The sequence below is a fragment of the Micrasema longulum genome, unplaced genomic scaffold, assembly GCF_059751315.1.
Source record: "Micrasema longulum isolate JH-2025_06_02 unplaced genomic scaffold, ASM5975131v1 h1tg000316l, whole genome shotgun sequence".
Classification (NCBI taxonomy): Eukaryota; Metazoa; Arthropoda; class Insecta; order Trichoptera; family Brachycentridae; genus Micrasema; species Micrasema longulum.
In genome coordinates, this window is record NW_028277520.1 from 229105 (window position 1) to 242496 (window position 13392).

The following is a 13392-nucleotide window of genomic DNA, read 5'->3' on the forward strand; positions in this document are numbered from 1 at the left end:
AAATTGTAAAACGCGACAGCCAGAATTCTATATTCAACTCAAGGAGTATGAAATCTTGAAGTTAACCTATTCAGGCGTGACAACCGACACACTGATTATAGTTCGTCTCTTTCTTATCGCGTTGCTGTTCGACCGGCGTAGAAAGAGACAGGTGCGTAATCGTCCGTCTGCAAGATGGTCGCGACAACACGAAAAACGGGCAACACCGTTACGCCGATTCTTCGAATGTGGTATCACTTCGGAATAAAGTTTTTGAATTAGCGCGGGAATGTAGGTAATTGAAAAAGTGACATTATTATTTTATCGGAATCAAATCACGTCAGTTTTATTGACGCGTTCAGGCTGTCAGAAGTATAATGGATACGTGGGATGAATTACAGGCTTACAATGACAGCATGTGAGTTTTTAAAATACATTATTTTTGTATCTAGAACGCTAGAGCCTTGATGACGATTTTTGAAGTCAAAATCGCACTTATATTTTTGGTTTACCGAAATATGTCATTTTATTTTATAAATTTTATGCCTGATACATTCCAATATTATGACTTTTGTCAATATTTTTCTAGTCGAAACGAAAAAAACGGTATTAATGATTAAGATAATTCAATTTGATAAAATAAAGTCGTTACTCGTATGATGTTTAATATTAAAAAAAAACTTCTGACCAAAAATAAATCAATTAAAATTATTACGAATTAATGAAATCGTAGCTCATTAAATATCAAAATCAAAACTGATATTCACGGGAAAATAAATTTAAAATTTGACAAATGCATTTTACGGAATTTTAGAATCAATATTGTAAGACGAGTCAGTTTTATATTAACGCAACGGTTGAATAACATCTGCAAAAAAAGTAAATAAACTGAAGTGTAAAATATGTATTTTTTATATTAAAAATACCGATTCAGAAAATTATGTAAATATTGCATTTTCATTATTAACATTTTTTGGGTTATCTCGGTAAGATAGATGCAGGTGTAATGAATATATTATTACATGGGATTAATTGTTTTTTTTTTCAAAAATACCTATCACATAAGAAATGTTGAGAAACATTCTGTGTTGCCTAGTAGGTGAAATAATTCAACCGGATGAATCTCACCCACGTCAATAAAGGTTTCAGCTATTTTACTTCACACAAGTCAACAGATCGAAGAGTTTAGGAAACATGGATGTTTGAACATAGGCAGAATGCTAAATGTTATTTAATTGATTTCAATAATACTATTTTTTTGTAAATAAATATTTTTTTATTTAATCTTAAAATAGTACAAACATAATAAATGAATGTTCTAATATTAACTTATATATATTTATTTTTTATGTATAAATCATATAACACAAAGTATTTTACAAGTATAATACGTTGAATTACATTCCCGGGAGTTACAACAACTCAATTCGGGACATAAATAATATTAACATTTAGAAAATAACACATATTGAGAACAACAAAGAAACAAAGCAAGTTTAGCACCTTTATAACTAAATATAGCACAACAATATATAAACCTTTTCTTACACAAGCAGAATAAATATATATAAAAAACGCTTTTAAATATTTAAAAAAGTAGTGAATCTACTAAGGGAGATGGAGAGGGAGGGGATCTAATTATTATTAAAATATATTGAAATTTCTAGACAATATACGTACACTTAAAAAGAAAAATTGAAATTTCTAGACAATATACGTACACTTAAAAAGAAAAACTTCTTAAAAGCCATCTAAGAGCTAACTTATCTGCTACAGACGTGTTTTTTTTACTTACGTTTAGATGTTTTTTTTTTGTTCTCTTATTTCTAATGGTATTTGTTTGTATACACGCCCAGTGGGAATTTTTAAGGACATATATATAAACTTATTATAAAGGAAGAAACACACAATGGTAGATAGACTAAATATATAGTAGACTTGGTGGGAGTGGAAGCGGAAGAAAGGTGATATTTCCTTATAATATAACTGTACAGCTCGGTGCATCAACGAGTTCTGTGTCTTCGTCTTCTTACGAAATGGCAGCCTTACTTCATTTTTACTTCTAGTTTCATATCTGTGTTCACATTGATTAGAAAAAACCTTTTTAGTCAACATTTTTAAGGAATAACCATTAATCATTTTTTGAACAAGAAATATTACATTAAAATATATCAGTTGACGTATTGTCATAATGTTTGTTTGTTTCAGCATCAACTTTATCCTAGTATATCTATTCTTTCTCAAAATTACTCTCATAGCTTTATTCTGCAGAACAGTAAGTTTATTTTTATCCTCTTCAGTAGCCAAAAACAAAATTCTACTACAATAATTTATACGAGGCACTATAATGTAATTATAAATGTTCCTGCACGAATCTGCACTCACGTTTCTTCTGATTCTTCCCATAAGAGAAACCTTCCTTGATATTTTATTAGTCACATATCTCATATCTGATTATGTGTGTAACTAAATTTGTATAATGTATATTTTAATCTTTACATATTATTATTTTTTTGTGTTATCTTCTTCGGAATCAGATTATTTATTTGTTATACTTTGTTTTTCTGGATTGTTATTTTATTGCCTCACATGTTATTATAATTATAATTATTTTACTACGTATTTTCTATTGCTAATTATAATGGCTTAAAATGGGCACAGCCTAAAAAGCCTTAATAAGTTTGTTTGTTCTAAGGAACCGATATGTTTCTAAATTGTATGCAAGTGCGTTCGAATGTTTGATATGCCTGTAGCTCAATCTCAAATAACTATCGACGTGCTAATAAGCGACGTGATAACAATGTCTCACCATGGTTGTTTATCGTATCCGCGATCACAATGGAACATCCGTGAACACCTAATATTAAATGTCAAAATATTTACGTTTCGCAACGGATAATCCTGCTGCGCAATCACATATTTGAATTTCACCGGTGTAAATATGAAAAATATTCCAAAACTGTTTTTTTAATTTATTTATTTATTATTTATCATGCTATTAATAGGGTATTTTCATAAACTGGGGATATGATTTTTAATGTATTCAGTATTTAAAAAATATTTTTACGATTCGAACCATATAACTATTAAAATCTGAAACGAATGTTTTCATTTATAATTTCCTATTTAAAGTTTGATAGAAATAAAACGGCCCGTAACTGGCCAAAAGGGTTGATGACGTCACGTGTGACTTATATATCCTACGTTCACTCAAATCCTATACTGAGATACTCCGACGCGGGCGGTTTGTGGCTTTTTATTTGTTTTTTCTAGTTAAATTTCGTCTTTTCCTTTGTTTTTTTTTTGTTTTCATTTATAAACATCCATAGCATTATGACTAAAATTGTTTTTTTACAAGGAAAGTCCGATAACTTGCCCAAAATAGATATAATCATGATGGGTATTTTTTTCTCATCCAATACAAACTTTTTAAGTTCGAGTATATGAATGTAAAGGCCGTAAGGTAAGCAAATATATAATGTTTGCTTCCAGAATGTATTCATTCAAATAGTTGTATTATTTGCATGTACTATAAATATATTGTTTAGCGTACATTTAATGCAAAAGGGAAGTAACGTGACTTTGACACAACATAATCCATAAAATACCATTGCTTGTAAACATCTCTGTTGCTCGAGTGCGTGTTAATGCCATTTTTTATTTAATGTGATTTACTTAATACATCAGCTAGGGTAAATTACGGAGACAGTGCTATAGATTACATTCAAGTAAAACGGACGGGTGATATTTGAATGGTAAAAGGTCGAGTCACCCCAGCAGAACTTAAAGTTAGAACCAAATCGTACTCGGTGACGTTGATTTGCGATGAAGTCTAGGAAATAATAGATTCCTGCAAGTGTGCAGCATCTCAAGGTCAGTTGCCATTTTGTAAATGCAATAAATTTCACAAATAAATAAGGTAGGTTTTCATACAGCAATTTTTTAGTAATTTTATTTTTTATTCATATAGAAAACTAACGGTTTTACAAATTAAACTAAGTAACATAAGTACAGAAATATAATACAAATATAAACAATAACGTTCAAAGAATAAACTGTTTTAGTATTGTAGTACCTGTCAAGCTTTATAAGTGCTAATTTCAGTACCTACTGTTAGTAAATGTTTATAGTCTACAGTCTACACCATAAAATATAGTATTTCGTACTGAACAAGACCTACGGAAAAAAGAATAGTGGTTTGTTTTTTTTAACATCTCGTTTCATAACGTTCAAATGCGTTAAACCACTTTTTCTGCATTTTTTCATTAGGTACTAGGAATGGCGAAAAAAGCTTTATTTTGCGTCTTCACCGTAGTGTTTGTGCACATCGGAATTAAACAGTACTTGTATCTTATAACTAAAGACATTTTATGCGCGTTAATTAGTTAAAACAACCAATTACAACAAAAACAACACGTAGGCTATACAAATTCGTATGAATTTGTTTGAACGGTCAGTCAAATTCGTAACGCGTGACGTCACAAGCCCATACGGCATCCGAATGTTCGTTTTGGCGCCAATTCAAAGTATACGTTTTTAAACCGCTCTGAAAAATTAACGCGTGGACATAAAAAAATAAAAACAGTACAGTTACCATCGTAATTTTTTTTTCAATTTTTTTGCAAAATAAAAAAAAAAAACGTGAAAATACCCTATTGCATTTAGGTGCCTTGCCGACGGTTGTCAAGCCAAGTGTCAAGAAAAGCAGTCGCCATAGTAAATGTAATTTAATTTTCTCTTTTATGTATTAGATACTGCTTACTATTTTGCTAATGCAATATATTGTATTATTTTTTATAGCAAACGCCGATTTTTCGCTAATGAACTGAATTTATTTACGAGGCAAACAAAAAACGAACCGACACGAGCGTTGACTTAGAGATTACACACGCGTTGACTTATGACTGCGATAACTTAAGCACATTCATTATTGTTCATTGTGATCGCTCAAATGTTAGCATGTTTTTAAGCAAGTCGATAGTTATTTGTGATTGAGCTACATGGGTTAGCTGGCTCTACGCTCTGCAGAAGTAAGAAACCGCCTGGTTTTTCAAATGTTTTTTTTTAGTTTAAAACGTTGCTACTTAAATAAAAATAATAATTAGCCAATATTATATCTTGCTCATACCGATCATTGTGGTTTACCATACACGCTGTGTGAAGGGTAAATAATTTAAACTATTGATTTTAATTTTTAAATGGCATATGACGACAGTTCACATGGTCTACATTTCTGTTTAATGGAATGTGAAATTACTTTAACTGGGGTTATACTGAAACAGGTAGAGGAATTTGTGTCTGGGAAGTATGTTTACTAGGAATGGAATGACTGAGAAACATATTGAAAAGAGGGTGAGTGCCGGGAAAAGACTGAACGGTGCATTTGAATCAACTTTGGCAAGTTTCTACAGTAGAACTCCAACTATCCAAATCAATTTGGACCGGACCCCATTCGGATAATCGAAAATTCGGATACCTGGATTTTTTCAGAAAAAAAATGTCAATTTTAATTAATTACTGTAAGTATGTTGAAAATAAATTATTGGAAATGGTAAATGGGCTTTTAATTAATTAAATGAAAAGGCCACGCTTTTACATGTTAAGCGTAGTTACAAGTGCTGTATTGATGTGAGTACAGTATGTATGTATCTACGTACCGTACTGTAAATGAAAGTCATTACTTGCTAAACATCTCGGTCAAAGTGAGCTTATTGACTGTCACCATCCGTTTTTGGGCAGCCAAGTTATTATTTTGCGAATCGAAGTACGCTTCCAATCTTAATTTTTTTTTCTGAAATTCTGAAAGCGATTTGGATAATCAGCGATTCGGATAGTCAGAGTTTGGATAATTGAAGTTTTACTGTAAATATTTGTCGCAATAGGAAAAATTAGCACTTCTCAATGGAGAAAAACAGGGATGAAAGAGAGCTAAATGCCGTCAAAATACGATATCTCAGGCAAATGAGTGGAAAACTGTGTACGATAGATGCACAAATATCGAGATCCGTACATCATGGCTCCATCCATACCGGCTGAGATAGCATTATCGACCAAATCAAGAAAGGAGCTCTGCGTTGGTTCGGACTCGTAGAGCAAATGGACGGCGAAAGGACGACTAAAATGATTTACGATGCGAATATTGATGGATGTCGGCCTCGTGGTGCAATGACCAGTGCGTTTGCCTACCATGCAAGAGGTCTCGGGTTCGATTCCCGAAATGGTTAACATGAAATATTTATTTTAAAAGGTGTTTTTACACTAGAATATTTCATAGTCCCTGGGCTGGTACGTGAAGCGTAAGACTGATCATCTTACGCTCATGTAACAAAAATGATCGAGATACACTGCGATTGGTGTACATTAAGTGCGGAAAGAGAATGATGATGATATCGATGGATGCAGAAATAGAGGAAGACCGAGAAAGACGTGGCAATTGACCAAATTCAACAAATTAATATTTGAATAAAGACATGTCAGAAGTCGGAAAAATCGGCTCATGTGCGTGAGAAGACATACGAATGTAGAGGAAGTGGAATCTGTGTGCAAAGACAGAATAAAATGGTGTTCTATCCTCTATGCCTACCCGTATGGGGAAACGGCGTAATGGTTTGTTTGTTTGAAATATTTCCGTATATTATAATGGCAGAAAAATTAATATTTTAAATATAATATAAATATTACTCATTGGTATGAAAAAGTTGTCATAATTTTCACAAACACAAAATATTGCAAAATAGAAAACAAGATTATTTTTTAAACAAACATTACGGTACGTTGTATAGAAATAGTGAGACAATGCAAAGCAAACAATCGGTTCTTTCCGATAACTCGTACAAATGTTTTCAAAACATGTACATATTATGATGTATAGATTGCCTACGGTATACTACTCACAACATTTAGAACCCAGCATTTTTTGTTTCCAATCTCGATCGATTTAAACAAAAAAGTTATGCTTTAACTTTTTTGTTTGAAAAAAATATGTGTATTTATTTATTTATTTATTTATTAACGGACATAGTCCATGTATACAATTTATAAGGTTTAAATATTACAATAAAAGAGTAGTTTAAAACATTTAAAGAAAAAAGAAAGAAGCATTGACAAACATAAGGGACATCGAGACAAGATCTGGACTATTTATTTAGTGCTCGTTTAAATCGTTGTAAACTTAAACCAAAAAAGTCCAGATCCTGTCTTGAGTTAACAATACGACAAAGGCGGGTCATTGGAGAATTTAGGCCATAGTTTGTTCTATGCTGATCGATGAACAGTACTTCACTGTTTCTCAATCTACGAGTCGGAATATTGAATTTTACTTGTCCCAGTAATGATGGATCATCGATTATACCATTTAGTATGCCGAACAAATATAATATACATACTTGTATCTTTTATCAAATAGTGCGTTATTTACAACTCGTCGAAAATGGTGCCAAAACTGAAATATTTGGATAAATCGAGCCAAATATTTATTTAAAAAAAGAAAAACTAAACGACCCCTTTTTTTTCCATACATATATTATTTACAAATCAATATAATTACAAAAATACAATTTCGAAAAACACATCTTAAAATTAAGCTATAACATGAATTGGAAAAATGCCCACAAAGACTACAGCGTCTGAGCGTGGGCCACTCCTTTTTTAATTATTAAAAAGTTTATAGCACATATATATGGTTTGAAATGACGAAGAAAAGAAAAGAAAAGAAAAGAAAAATAAAAAAAAAACAAATTGAAAAATGCTGATATTACGAAAAGATTATTTATTTTTAGTATGCATTTATTTTGAATTTTAATTAATTTTAGGTACCTTACCCATTTCGAATTTAGGTTAAATTATCATTGGGAATTATCTCAAATCTCCAAGAATAAGCCACAAGAAATAGCCGAGTGGGATTTATCTTTTAAAAAATGTATCGCACCCTCCCGTCTTTACACAAGTCTAAATGCACAAAATGAGAAAAAATATTAGTCATATTTAAAGCATTAACTTTGTGGTCAAACATTTTACCAAAGGTGTATAGTTGGTTTTGCATGCTGGTTTAATTGGTGTCCTGACGAAGAGACGGGTACGTCTCGAAACCGGTAGACATTAGACATAGAAAACTCGGTAAGTGGTTATATACAAATATTTAATACCATTATGAGAAAAACTACTTTGAAGATTTTGATATAAGTACGCAATTTTTGACCACAGATCAATATCAAACAATTTATTTAAAACAATGATTTTGTAATATACATCCAAAAACAACAATTACTATTTATTTGAAAATATATATTTAATTGTGAATTTTGATACATAATAAATATGTTATGACTGCCATATTTCGTATTATAGCAGTCTTGACAAATGAGGAAGTTATGTAGGTTAAAATAAAAAAAAATGTTAATAGACTATCAAACTAAGATATTTTTTTTATTTTTTATGTATCGCATCGCTATAATTTTTCTTAAATTTTGAAATTATTCCGCCCGTAACGTCACAAGTTCAAGTCGGTGCGTTCTTTTGATTGGTGAGTTGGCTTTCCCGAAACCGGAACACTATCATTGGTCGATTCGTAAGAACATGTGACGTAATTCATATTTATAAAAATAATTCATAAATTCATTCATTTTCGAGATTTCGAGAAACATAACAATTAAATGCTTTAATTTTCAATGCGTCTAAGAAAACATTTGTGTATTCAATTTTCCGTAGCACTGAATTCTTTCGTTCTGTCATGAAAATAAATCTCATAAAGTGGCAGATGGGATTATGGATAGATTTGAGTTTTTTTTTAAATTAATTAAATTTAAAAAAAAACTGTAATTGGCTTTTCTGTAAAGTTTACTACATGTCGCTTAGTATTTTTTGCCTTTCCACAGTCGACACTTAAACACTATTGAAAAAAATAAACTTAATAAAAATAAACAAATGATAAAAAGAGAAAAAAAATACAACATTAGAAATCAAAAGTAAGTCTTAATGCTAAATTCGTATTTTTCCAAATGATTTTTATTTCCCTATAGCTTAGTTATAGGATTACAATGTGAATAAATTGACTGTTACGATTATTATTGCTAGTTATATAATAAATTAGTTTTTAGTGTATCTATTTATTAATTATATTAATAAAAATGAGTAGTTCAGTATGTTAAAAACCTAAATAATACGAATCAGACATTTCCATACCGTAAAAGAAAACCTACAAAACATCTTTACTTAGAATTTTGCACGACGATAGCGATCAATGAGTTTCATAATCGCAATATTTTGACAACTAGCGCCATCTCATGAGGGCTCATTTGGTAATGCGGTAGCTGCGCCATCTTTTGTTGATAGCGATGCGAATATAAGAGTCAAAAGTATAACTTAAATATATTTCTATCTTATTTTTATTAATTTAAGAAATAAAAGATAATATTAAAACAACAAATATATAAATATATTTTTTTACATCACCAATAAATACAAAATTTTAAGCAATAAACCAAAATATTAAAAAAGTATGTTCTTTGAAAACCGATGCGGAGTAATTTTTTGGGTAGCCGGATGTAGTTGTTCTGCCATAACGTGTAGGTTTATGCTTGTGTGGTTTTTGGGTGTCTTTTACCGGTGCCAACCATTTAGTTATTATTTTATCTATAAATAAGTTATGCGTATGACTCAAGAAATGGATGACGATGAGAAGGGGTAAGTTGTATTTTCTGAATCTTGCTTGTTAATCTGTGTTAAGAAATTGTGTATCTTAATAGGTCATGTAGCAGGCTTGGCAGTAAAACCACGTTTCAATTATCAGAGAAGGCTTACATTTCGTTATCTCAGTATGTTTATTTACATCGCTGATGTTCGGCGAGTGGTTTAGTCCGTTTATTCGGTAGAATTGGGTCAAAATGACTTAGATAAGTCTTGTAATATGGGCCGGCATAATATGCCTTCGTCACGTTCGATGCCGGCGAGCGGGCAGCGACCCCAAGCCTTTCCAGCAATCTTACGGCGTTGTCGACGGTCATGGCCGAAGTCAAATGTAAATGGAAATTATCACGATTCACCAGCCTTGGAATATAAAAAATGCTAAAGATTTCATGGACTGCGGCCAAATCTTTTCCCTAGAATTTTAATTTTCCTGGAAACTACTTTCATAGCATAAGGTGTTGTATGTTGCCTTATGTTAATTTATCGCGAGCGAATTATAACGCTGTTTGGTGCGATTTCTCTTTCGATATTCTCCTAGACAAATAATATTTCTAAATCGATTAAATTTCAACCTTTCATATCTTCAGTTTTCTTACGTTCCTTTAAAAAAATATATCGGGCCAAGCCTTTTTTTTATAACCTAATTATTTTTATATGGGTTTGAATAAATGAAACGTTTGCGTATATCATATTAATGCTTGCAAAGTAATTCGAATGTATCGAATCCACGTTTTGTTTGTATTGGCGGAATTGGATGTACGAAGCGCACGGAATGTATGTGTAAACAAAAACATGAAAATGAAAACACATTTATTCATCTTACTTTAGTTTGACCATGTATGTTCAGAACGTGTTATTGTATTTCCATTTATAATATTTTTATAATGTCGTATCCGCTGAAATCTATTTTTAGAAACACGCCCCCACCATTTTCGGAACATCAAAGAGCTGAAAATATTCAATATTCCTTCTGCTTCCAATGGGTAACTTCTGTGTCTGTCCTTGGGGACATTGCATGTAAGCTACGGACATTCTGAAGGCCATGAAAGCACTTTCTCTCAAACTTTCTATTATACAGAAGAGAATTGGTTGACATATCTCTAAACTCATCTCTGAATATTCTGTATTTCATGTAATAATTGTGAAATTCTCCCTACTAAAGAAAGTTTCTTCTGAATAAATTCCAATTCATTGTAGTGTTCCTAATGAGTAAATATAACATTTAAAAATTAATAACATTCCCGGTCACCTGAAACGGTAATGTCAATATTTTTTAAATGCTTAGGCATTTCATATATGGCCACCTCATTGTACCCATACAGGAATTAAATTAGGTACCTCGTTACAGTTTAGACTTTTCATATAAAAATTCAACATGCTTTACCATCAGACAGTTTCACTGTGTAGGCTTTGTACACATTGTAATTGATTCAATTTTAATATTTCTGATTGTTCGGTTCCAAAATCAATTATACCGGTGATATTTAAAGGTTTTGATTTGCCTTTTACTAGATCACTTTATAAATCGCCTTAGAACATGGGTGAAAGTTCATCCATGCATTTACAGATCTAGGCAGCGGAGCGTATGGTGAAATAAAGAATGAACATTTATTCTAGTAAGGAAGTTTAGTTGTTTTCGTTTGTTAGGACTATTAAATTAAGCCAAAAATGTTTTTTTTGTATTATAGTACGATTTTTAAAAGTTTAGTATTTTTTAAACCACGCGTGTGACGTCTCAAGTTCTCTTCCCCTTCTTCTTGATGAGTTCTGGTGATGCGTCGGTTGACTTACTGTAAATCGGAAACCGATCACAACTCTCTTATCATTGGTTGATTCGAAAGAACTAGTGACGTCATGCAAAGTAGTTTGTTTTTATTAAAATATTTTTAAAAATTTTCATACATTTTCAAGAAACTTCGCTGTACAATTTAGTGCTCTAATTTTAACCGCTCGTAAGAATACATTTTTTGTATCTAATTTCTCGTAGGGCTGAACTTTCATTAAATAAGTCTGCCGCAATTATAGTTTCCCTGAACTATCTGACTCACTCTCGCAATCCACTTACACTTGATTGTGACACCAAGTTTCTTCTTCATTTCTTTGAAGCAAAGCAATTTTGAAACATTTTTCTACAACAGATAAGTTTGAAATGTGTTGTATCTGTTGGGAGTTGTTTATTTACCATATTGTTAAAAGAATCTATACCGTTTCAGTAACTTGAGCTATCTCAGTGCCCAATAAAACTGACCCCTTTAGATTAGACAGTATTAGAGATCATGCCTTTCAGTTTGTTTGTTTGTTGAAAGGATGCGTAATCAACAGATTTCCTTTTCTAACAATTTACACATCAGTTATTCTGATTTATTATCAAAGGTATACCTCAACCAAATACCATAAACTCAAGTTTAGATGTATCTCAAGAAAATACATATAAATCAAATTTTATTGTATTCTGCACATTAGTTTATTTATTTATTCATTTTAAAATCATTTAAGATTAAACCGCAAATAAATGGGAATCTAAACTGTTTTTCTGCTGTAAGCTCCTGCCACAATTAAGTTATATTAAATTTATTATTTAGGATGAGATTTATAAAAAAAAGCTATTGAGTAAAATGTGTTTGGCAATATCACTATTAGAAGGGGAACACATAACTCTTTCTAAAATAAAGTGTTTGGGAACAAAGTCTGTTTTAAACATTTTTTAATTCGAATAGTGTGTTTTTATTTTGCATACTATTATCCTTGTAGATTTTCAAGAATAATGTTTTTCTTTGGATTTTTTCGTGTCTTGATTGAATAGTGAGATGGTGTGACAAGAACATGGATGGCGTGTAATAACTCAAAATATGTTAAAAAACAAGTATATTTTCGATTTATGTCGTTTATTGGCTGTCCGACAGAAAACTGTTTGTGGGAGGCCTGTCCTGGGAGACAACTCAGGAGAATCTGCAGCGCTACTTCTCGCACTTTGGCGATGTCATTGACTGCGTTGTGATGAAGAACAGCGAGTCTGGGAGGTCCCGAGGATTTGGTTTCGTCACCTACGCTGAACCTACTCTGGTCAATGTGGTGCTAAACAGTGGACCACATACACTCGATGGGAGGTAAAAAATCATCATTATTATGGATAACTTATGTAATGCCATTTTATGCTGTGATTATATCTGTCGAAATACGGCTAATATGATATGTCCCTTTTCAGGCATTTTGAGTTGTATTGTAACACCAGATTTTTAAGCATTTTGTGTAAACATTATTGATAAAAAATCTACATGTAAACTAATGTTTGATGCATCTATGGACACTGGCAGGTTCCTTGGTGATTTTCACAAAAATGATACAGCTTGCAAACTAAAATTCCGGTTTTTCAGAGCCCATCAAAGTTCACATTCAAAATGTATAAATTAACGACATCATGTTTTGCCATCTTTCAACAGATATCCACCATTGAATTAAATTTTACTAAACATTCTTAAATTCACTTATAATATTTTTAGTTAAAAAAAATATTTTGTCATGTTAAGAATTTATTCAAAAGATTAAGAGAACATGTGAGTTGTTTTTTTTTCTTCAAAACATCACTTCACTTTAACAGTTTTGCATTTGTATTCATCATACCTTTATATGCATAGGACACTGTGTCAGTAAACCAAATGTTTCTTTTAAAGTCCTGTTGTAGTAAATATATAATCCTTGTACATTAAAAATAGAAAAGACATCAGTCTT

General features: G+C 31.5%; 1 protein-coding gene across 8 annotated transcripts in view; it reads left to right on the forward strand.

The window, feature by feature from the left end:
* The first annotated feature begins 9512 nt into the window (after window positions 1-9512).
* The window catches only part of Hrb27C (Heterogeneous nuclear ribonucleoprotein at 27C), a 32532-nt gene continuing 28652 nt past the window's right edge, over window positions 9513-13392 (forward strand). For 6 of the 8 annotated variants that reach the window (XR_015822066.1, XM_088224885.1, XM_088224888.1 and 3 more), the window contains exons 1-2: window positions 9513-9659; window positions 12554-12770. Coding sequence is in view for 7 of the 8 variants with exons in the window: in XM_088224885.1 (XP_088081011.1) it covers window positions 9623-9659; window positions 12554-12770 (254 nt within the window). In the remaining variant the exon portion in view is untranslated. Of the gene's footprint in view, window positions 9661-12553; window positions 12771-13392 lie in introns of all 8 variants that reach the window. The other 2 variants (XM_088224884.1, XM_088224889.1) reach the window with 2 other exon arrangements.